This window comes from Prosopis cineraria, unplaced genomic scaffold (assembly GCF_029017545.1).
Source record: "Prosopis cineraria cultivar Desert tree isolate PC_DT_omini unplaced genomic scaffold, ASM2901754v1 PC1343, whole genome shotgun sequence".
NCBI lineage: Eukaryota > Viridiplantae > Streptophyta > Magnoliopsida > Fabales > Fabaceae > Prosopis > Prosopis cineraria.
The window spans coordinates 23040-32583 of NW_026556668.1; the positions used below are offsets into that span (position 1 = coordinate 23040).

Sequence of the window (9544 nt, forward strand, 5' to 3'; positions counted from 1 at the left end):
AAGCCAGAAGCCATGTTAAAAAAAAATATCCTTGCCTCGTTTTATGTGTGTGGGCCATGATTCTTCAACGGCTTGAATTTGTGGGCCACGCGCAGGTGTCAAGATCTTGTAAGTTGTAACCTCTTCCAGAACTCAACACTGACGCGAACATGTGATCACTTTGACCAATATCGGGACATCTTCGATGTTTCTTGACTACCGAAAATGAAGATGCCAGTATTGATCAGCCTCGTACTTCCTGTAAGTGACGGGATTCTAAATTTTGGGGTCGATGCGTTTACAGTATCAAAAACAAACGAAAGGTGGGTTGATATACATGAACATTTTTATTTGAATTTGAACCAAATGCGCAATTCATGCATATGAAAGTTTTTAAAGATTTATATTTTATCATAATTTCTTCATAATCTCACATGCCCTCAAAATTATAACTATTTAAAATCTCACTTACTCTAGTTATCTCTCTCTCTTTACATTTTCACTGTCAATAACTTTTTTATTCTGGTTGTCTTTTTTATTATTGTCTCTCATTAATTAAAGAATAAAAATATAAAGATATGCTTGTCACTTTCAAAACCCTATTTTTATTTTGAATTTTTGATTGTCTCTCATCTATCTTTAAATTTTTTTATAGTATACAAACAAATAATTTTAAATATAAAATTTTAAATTTTAAATTTAAATTCAAATTTAAAATTCAAATGCTACCCCACATCTCATTTCACAGGGATGCTTGCATTTTTCTAAAAATAATAACTAGAAGAAAAATGTCCATCCTACCTTTTTTCATAAATGAACGAACCCATTGATAATTTTTTTAGGATTACAAATTATAAATTCAGGGTAACAATTTTTTAATTATATCAATTTACTAAAGAACGTTAAATTCTTATTTTAAATTTTCAAATGTTACAGTTTTTATTTAATGTTAATTTATTTATTTAGTTGTTTAATGTCATTCCTATAGATTATATGTATACAAGTATCGATATCAAAATACAGAGCACTTTCAAAAACTTCAAAATCACAATAATTAAATAAATAGATAAGAGTGATTTGTATCATTGTCTTTAATACGGTAAAAAAATATCACTATCTTCCAATTTATAATATTACAAATCTATAAAAATCAATTTATTTTAATTATTTTTATTTTTTATTTAATCCATTTATATCATGCAGTTAATAATTAACAATATATATTTGTCGAAAAAAACGATGATGCTAGTTTTTCACCTGTCCTTTGTCTTGGAAGACTTGGACCGTCACTTGCAGCTGGACGGGAGGGAGTATGCATTTGGAAATTGAACAGGAACAGCGCACAATTTCCATATCAGAACGGAAGCCGTATGGAACCGCAAGCTCCCGCCGCCAGTGCCTCCGCTTCTTCCCAGCCTTCTGAGCCCTCCCAGTCCCACCCCTCTCAACCTCCCTCTACTTCCTTCCCTCCCTCGTCCTCATCAGCCCCTTCCCTCTCTGCTCCCCTCCATTCTTCCCCAAACCCTAATGCCATTCCCAATCCAGCAACCTCCAAAGCCCTCTCCACCTCTCCTCTTCCCTCTTCATCGGTCCCCCCTCAACCTCGCCCTCCCTCCGCACTCAACAGAAATTTGCCGCAGCAACCACAACAGCAGCCGCAGCCGCATTATCCGCACTTCTCTTCGCCTCTCTCTTCACTCCCTCCTGCTTCTCCTGCTCCAGTGGGTTCCGGGTCTTCCTTTTCGTCTACCGGCTCTCCGTCAATCTCCGGGCCTTCCGCACCAAGGGGTGGCATGGCAATCGGCGTTCCCACCCACCACCAGAACCCGTCCCCTCCGTTTTCTTCCTCTTTCGGGCAGCATTTTGGAGGGTTGGGACGAACTGGAGTCAATATGCCGGACTCAACCTCTAATTCTACCGCTGCTCAGGTAGGTCGTATGTATCCGGGATTTATACGTTCTTTATTGCGAGACAAGAGATGTGATATCTTTATTCCTTCTTGTTTAAGAACCAAAAAAAAAAAGTTGAACTATCATTGACTATGATAAAGGACTTCTCTTCTTTTGATCCGCTGGTAGCCATATCTGAAGAGCTCGGAACATTCGTTGCTTTAATATTTCTTATTTGATGTCGCTGTTTAGGTGAGAGCGCCCACGCAAGGAATGGGCATGCTAGGATCTCTCGGTTCAAGTTCTCAAATGCGACCAGGTGGTATGCCTCCGCATCAACACCGACCCGTCCAATCATCTCTTAGAGCGCCATCTGCCCAAAGTAATCAGTCCACTGGTTCACAAGTTAGTATATGCGTTTAATTTGTTTTTCCCTGTCTACACTGCCTGCAAAGGTGAAAGTTGATTATACGTGCGTGTTCCCCTCCTGGAATTTGGTAAAGAGAACTAATATTGAGCTGTATTCTTCCATTTATTGAGATACATACCTGAAGGTGAATATTAATCAGGCGTTAATTTGGGTAAAAGACGCTGAATAAAATGTGAAGTCTTATTTAAATGTTCATGTGTGACCTTGGGTTTTGCAAGTCTACCAATAAATGGTGAAAGGCTTACTATCTCTGAGTGCACTTAAATTATGCTGGTGTTGGCACAGCAACTTCGTCTGTTCATTTTCTATTTAATATGTAATTATGCATGGATTTGCTGAGTTGTTATCATCTGCTTTGCAAACATTTGAAGGACGAAAATTATGTTGGTGATTCATCTAGTCCTATAATTTCTTTAGAGTTTCCAAGGACATGGACTCATGAGAGCCTCATCAGTGGGATCTCCTGCATCACCATCTATAAGTTCATCACAAGGCATGCAGTCAATTAATCAGCCGTGGTTGTCTTCTGGATCACCAGGGAAGCCTCCTCTACCATCTGCTTCTTATAGGCAACACCCACCATCCCTGCAGCAAAGGTCACATATACCTCCCCAGCAGCACTCAACACCAACAGCATCACAGCAGCAGCCTTTGCCATCAAATCAGTTGCAGGAGCATTTGGGGCAGCAAGTTCCATCATCGAGGGCGCTTCATATGCCTCACCAGCAACAGAACACAAAAGTGCAAGGACCTGGCAATCCAAAAGCTACTTCTCTTGTGTCAGCACAACCTAGTGCCGTTCAAGTAGGGATTCAGGGTCGAACATCTAACGCAGATGCTGATGAATCTTGTAATAGAATTCTCAGCAAAAGGACCATTCATGAGCTAGTCACTCAGGTAAGTCACACTAATCTATCGTGTTCCTTTGTAAATTTCGTTGCTGAAATTCAAAACAAAGTCTCCTGTAGATTCATCTCGCTCTCCTATCCCTTAGCTTTGGTGGGTAGCTTGGAGTTGCATTTAGACTTCTAATTCTTCCACTATGAAATTCATGTTAAATAACTTCTGGGCCAACCTTTTTTGGAAAAAAAAAACAATCGTGGTAAATATTAAAATGTCTTCATCAAACAGCATTATTTAATAGGAGGAATACATAATGAAGCCAATTTATTTCATGATTAGTAGCTAATATTTTAATCTCAGTTTGGAATTATATTATATCTCAAGGATTGTCCTGGTGAACTATCTGAAATTACTTAAACGCGTATTCTATTGATTCTCACTAGTTAAAAGCATGTAGAGTGCTTAGCCATGCACAATTTTTCTAATACAGGATGTCAGGATGTAGAGGAGAAAATTCGTTTATCAGTCTGAGGTTACCTGAATTCCTATCTCAAATGGTGGTATTAACTTTAAGTTCATGAGTTAATTAGATTCTCAAAGGCGGTTTTTCAGATTACCTATAGGTATCAGGGATGGGTGGAATCTCTAGAATTGTTCAACTTTATACCCGGGAAAGTCTAAAACTTTCGCCTATTCTTTAATCTAACATTATGGAGAAAATTCACAATTCACAAAAATACATTGCATTTGTCACTTCTATCCCTCATTGACTTGCCATAATCAAAATTACATTAATTAATCAGCACATTCGTATATAATTTATTTGGAGCAGTATTTTATGACTCACCTCTTTTGGAACTCTATTTTTACCAATTTTGAACTCTCCATGTAAATTTTAAATCTTTAAACTTAATTATTGAGCCTTTTCTCTAGATGTCAACAATCCAGGGAACACCAGAGAACCGAATCTTGTTTCATTGAACACTTCTAGGTATAACTCGTTGGTGTTTATCTACGTACATGTCATCTATATTGTCTAAGTATGGCTCTTGAATTCAGCCCAGTGTATACTGTTCGTACTGACTCGTACTATATGGGCTGGGCCTTGACCCACTAACATCTATAAGTTTTTTTTAAATGTATTTTTTTTTTATGTAAGCATCTAGACGTATTTGCTAACACTAGAATTAAGGTATTAAGAATTGTTTTTTCTAGCTTTGCTTGATTAACGATCCATTAAATAATTAATTTTGCAGGAAATGTGACTTTACATTCACTTGGACATCATGAACTAAACTAGTCACCATTTTTTATGAATTTGGGATCCCTTGAGATCTTCAAATGCAATTATGTTCATGGGTTTTGAGGTTCCATGTATGATGTGACAGGGTTTGCTCCTTGAAATGCTTTCTGATTCATATATTCCTTTAATGAATTAGATGCTTTATTGGCAGGTTGATCCATCAGAGAAGCTGGATCCTGAAGTTGCAGACGTTCTGGTGGATATAGCAGAAAATTTCTTAGAGTCTGTAAGTCTTCGGATTTAGTTATGTGATAGTTTAAATTCCTGTATTTAGCCAAAACTTATTAAATATCTTTCCCTCCCCCCAAATTACAATGCCAATTTAAGAGATTGAAATAATCATTCTGTTCCTGCTGTATATTTTGTCAATTATGTTTTGTTTAGTTGTCTATTTGGGTTGTTTAGGCCTTAGGGGTGCCATTTTTCCTCGTGATGATAATTTCAACTAGTAGGTTTTCTTCAATGAAACTCCTAACAATTATGGGGTGCCTTGAGCACAAAGCATGATAAAGTGCCCCTTCTCTTAATGCAACTGAATCAAGAGCAGTTTGCATCAACTTTAAAACAAGTATTGCCATGTAGAGAGAGAGAGAGTGTTTTGCTCTATTCATACTGAGGCTCCTTTGAGTTTCCCATGGTGGATATGGACAAAGCATATTTTTCATTCTTTTGCTGCCTTAATGTATATGTTCAAATGGCGACCAATCTCCCAATTACTTGTCCTTCTTTAAAAAAAAAAAAAACCAAATCCATAGAGCTTTTAGAAATTCATATTATTTTATCATCAATCCTTACCATTTTCTTCACCTTGAGCAGATCACTAAATCTGGCTGCTCACTTGCCAAGCATCGTAAATCTACCATGTTGGAAGCAAAGGACATTCTTCTACATTTAGGTTAGTTAATTAGAAAAATTCTCTACTGTCTGATTCTCATTTGATCACAGATCCTGAAGCTAATTGTACATGTGGATCTTTGTAGAGAAAAATTGGAATATGTCACTTCCTGGATTTGGTGGCGATGAGATTAAAAGCTATAGAAGACAGGTAAGTAAAATTGTTGGCTATTTAAGGTTTAGTAATGTAAGTTTTCATTGGTTCATTTTGGTTTTTTAGATGCTGTTAACTTCATAATCTTGACTCTCTTTCTGGCGGCTTTCAGCTTGCTAGTGATATTCACAAAGAGCGTCTTGTAGCTGTAAGTTTAAGTTTCTCTTCCTTATTTTTTGGAAAGATAAATGGTATCTAGTATAGTGTTCGTAAGGTTTTTCACAAAATGCACACAAAAAGAATTGCATGTAGCTGTCGTGTGCTTTAAGTTTGTTGTTTGCTTTAGTGACTAGCTTGTAAATTAGCTCATGACTGTGTTTTTGTTTTGATATTTCTTTCTTTATTATTGTTTTAAAGTTGCATTTTTTTTTTCCATTTACTTTTGCCCACGTTTCAAATTAGTCCCTCAGTGTAAAGATTATAACTAGGGCCTTGCCTTGCTCGTGCCCTTGCAATGCGTTGATGCCTGATGCTTGATAGGATTCATGTGTGGCTAGTATCTGCTATGGCCTGGCACATCATGATTACTTGTAATGCATGTGATCTTTTTCCTCCAAGCCATCCCTTAGTAAAGGGATTAAATTAAAATTGAATAAAACCTTTAGGGACTAAAATTAAAAAAAATGGAAATTAACACATCCCTATAGTTTATGTCAATTTTCCAGTAGGTCCTTATTATTCAAAAGTTTGTGAACCTCTTATATTTTGGGAGAATGACAAAGGGGTCCTAAAAGGATTAATTAATTCAAGTTAGGTCCCAAATGTTAAGCTTCAGAAATTTGGAAGTTTATCTCTCAATTTTGTGACTGTTTTGTGATGAATTTATAACTTGTGTTCCAGATTTGAATTAAACTACCAATTCAGTTTTATGTCACCCCTAAGCCAAATAACACAATCAGTACAGACTTGAACTGATATTTGAAACAAAATGCCACTTCAGTTTTGCAATGATACAATCAAATACAGGATTGAACCAGATCAATTAACCATTGAAGGATGCATGATGGAGTATTGAACTTGTGCTACCAAGCACCAAAATCGCCAAACTTGTCTTCACCTGAGGGCACAAGTTACTTCCCTTCCCTTGTGTTTTCTCATTCAAAACGCCTTGGAAGAAATGTGGTTGTTTTCCCCCCTCTCCAACTTACCTATTTATTTTCTTATGTGGCTAACTCACATGACTTGGCTGCCATGCGTGTACTTAGCCCTTCACGTCATCAAATTTGCTTACACTTTTAAGACATGTTAGTATCACAAGGGTTAGGATACATGAATATGAAATTTTGAGGACTATGTAACCATTGAAAAATATAAGGATGGGCATAGAACCTTTTAAACTCTAGGGACCTGCTTGAAAACTGAGGTAAACTATAGGTACTTGCAAATTAATTTTCCCATTAAAAAAAATGGAAAAGATTTTCTTGGTGATGTTAAAATTCTTAATGATATGATTATGTTGTTATCTTTGGTTATTTTGATATTTCTGTCAGATAAAGAAGTCGATGGTAGCAACAGATGGCGCACACCACAAGGGTTCAGCTGGCCAGGCATCTGCTGGTGCAAAGGGGAGTCAAGGAAAGACACCTGGGAATGTCTTTAGCTCGCCCACTATAAAGAATTCATGAGTTGCATGAGGTATTGGTGCTTCATGCGGTAAGATCCTATCAGCCAGGTACTTCTGTTTGCCATTATGCACCACAACTCAAATGGCATCTGTGCCCTTCTGGCTATGAAGTGCAGTGCAGATTCAAGAGTCCACTAATGTGAGCTTTAGCTTTGAAATGGTGCCGTGCTGTGGAGTATCGCACCAAAAAATGCTGTACAATGCAATGATTGTTTCATTTCTTTAATACTAGGTTATTAAAATTATACAAGTGTAATGCACTTCTTTTTTAGTGGAAGGCCAATCATTACTGGCATGTTCACATAATGCTTCCTATCAGACGGTTCTGGTTCAGTTCGTTTGGGAATGCTAAACGTTGCACTCTGATCCTTAAGTTGCTGTCGAACTTCTCCAACCTAACTGCTGAAGGGTCTGGGAGTGCAAATTTCAAGTTATATAACTTGTGAGCATCTTACAATAATATATTGCCCCCAATCTTGAGGTGCCTTGACGCAGTGTTAGTTTTCAGTGTGTGACTTTGGTTTGCAAAATTTTGTGCTGTCCGGATGTGTTTCTAGGATTAGTTTTGGAGGAAAAGGGGGGCATGAGAAGCGTTTGGATGCATTGGTTGGAAGAACAAATGAGACGGTCTTATTTATTTATTTTTTATTGGGAAGGGGGTTAAACCAGTCCCGTAGGATCGAACATGTGACCTCCTTATGGCTTGTACTTGTTAATTAGTGGGCATTCTTGTCACCAGTGCAATCCGCCAAACACAATGAGATGGCCTTGTTAATTACGAAGTTTCGTCGGTGACTCCTGCATTTGCTCTGGTTGACATATAGATAATTCATGCATGAGGTCAACAATTCATGTAACATCAGCGTGGGCTGCGGTGTTGACCTTCCTTCAGGGTTTGACCCTTCTCTCATGGAGGCTTGGAGCTGCCAGGTCCCCAACTGCACGTTCCGTAGTCCCAACTCCGAAGGGAGAAAGGAACAAGAAAAGAAAAACAGTCCAAGTAATTTTTTTTTTTTTTTTTTGTTTTTTAGTGGAGTCCAAGTAATTTTTGAGTCTTGTTTAATCTTGGTGTGCATTTCCAAATCGATGTGTCTTGGCAATAGCCCTCTAAATGGTTTGCAACTTCCTTCCCACGATGTTGATAACTCCAATTTAGGCCTTTTGGTCAAAGATGCGATTAGTTTCAATTTTTGATGTCTTTATTGTATGTTTTTTTCTTCAGTTAAAAAATTCCAATGTATTTCGGGTTGAGCTGTAGTTATCTCAGTAACCCTTACGCTTGCCATGTATTAAATATCTCTTAATGATGAATATATAGCTGCAAGTTTTCTCCTATTTAATAAGCGAGCAGCTATGTGATGCATGGAACGGAAAACAAAAAGTGATGTCACAGTAGTACTGTTTCACTGTTAGTTTTCTTTAATATATAAGCGACTTTTAACATTCTTTTTTTTAAAAAAAAAATGAATGGGGACAACTACACGCAAAAACAGCCCGAAACCCCAAGGGGATAGAAGTTGCGAAAGCTCAGCTTTTGAAATTGTTACTATAAAGTGAAGATTTTGATCATAATGCTTTTTAAAGTTTAGCTTCTATCTGTTGCAACTTTAATTTTCTTAATATATTAAAATCGTTAAAACTAAGTTCTATAGCATCATTGATTTCAGGCCCAAAAAAAGGTCATTTTAGGCTTCTGATTATCTTGCACTTAAATTCATAATATCAAGGAGTCATGTTTTATTTTGTTTTTATCATGAAAATACTTTGGGTTTACTGGGAAGAATAAATAATTCTTGATCCTGATGCCTGCCGTGGTGTACAAGAACACTGGCAAACAGGGACAGCGTGTTTCTTGGAGGATTGGATTTCTACCAGCGTGTTTATTTATTAGTCCAAGGAACCACTTACCATACAGCTTCTCAAAGGGAAGTGGCTTCTCAGTCCACCGGTGGAGACTGTATTGAATTTGAGAATTTAGATTTGATGATTTTCAAAGGAGTAAATTAATTGATATTATTAAAATTTGATTTGAACATTTAGAGTTGCAGTAGAAAGAAAATACAATGGAGAGAAACCAAATGTTGAAGAAAGTTCAAAACCTAGCTCCGTAATATAAAATATACTAACTGAACTCCTTGGGCGATGTTGGCCATCATGTCTATTTTAGTGGGGCAAGCACTGCATTACCAATATTGCGTGTGTTCAAATTGAAGACAATTTGAGGATATTTTGAACCGCCCTGTTGAAATCACCATATTTTATGTCGCTTGTCACTTGATTTTTTGCTTCCCTGTTCTTCTTTTCTCCTCCTCCACGCCAGCATACGTGTTTCTCTGGCTTCGTTCTGAACGAAATAAAATCTCACCTCAGTCGGTATCACACACTCTCATGTGCCGGTCCAGCCCCAGGCAGGCGTTTTTATAGGAGC

The 9544-nt window shown here is 37.3% G+C and overlaps 1 protein-coding gene across 2 annotated transcripts; it reads left to right on the forward strand.

Annotated features, from left to right (window-relative positions):
* The first annotated feature begins 1243 nt into the window (after positions 1-1243).
* LOC129299900 (transcription initiation factor TFIID subunit 12-like) lies at positions 1244-7452 on the forward strand. 2 transcript variants are annotated; one of them, XM_054938374.1, is made up of 8 exons: positions 1244-1907; positions 2121-2273; positions 2716-3195; positions 4596-4670; positions 5261-5339; positions 5425-5489; positions 5605-5640; positions 6983-7452. In XM_054938374.1, exons 1-8 carry the CDS (start codon positions 1350-1352, stop codon positions 7115-7117), a joined length of 1581 nt encoding a protein of 526 aa, XP_054794349.1. In that variant the 5' UTR covers positions 1244-1349; the 3' UTR covers positions 7118-7452. The 2 variants fall into 2 exon arrangements, with proteins under 2 accessions (XP_054794349.1, XP_054794350.1); XM_054938375.1 differs by having other exon boundaries at positions 6459-7125.
* The last annotated feature ends 2092 nt before the right edge of the window (positions 7453-9544 follow it).

Bases quoted from the DNA above. Each gene is read 5' to 3' on its own strand.
- LOC129299900 (XM_054938374.1), top strand. From the start codon at position 1,350: ATGGAACCGCAAGCTCCCGCCGCCAGTGCCTCCGCTTCTTCCCAGCCT. The intron at 3,196-4,595 runs GTAAGTCACACT...CTTTATTGGCAG, and splicing joins TTCATGAGCTAGTCACTCAG to GTTGATCCATCAGAGAAGCT. The intron at 4,671-5,260 runs GTAAGTCTTCGG...CACCTTGAGCAG, and splicing joins CAGAAAATTTCTTAGAGTCT to ATCACTAAATCTGGCTGCTC.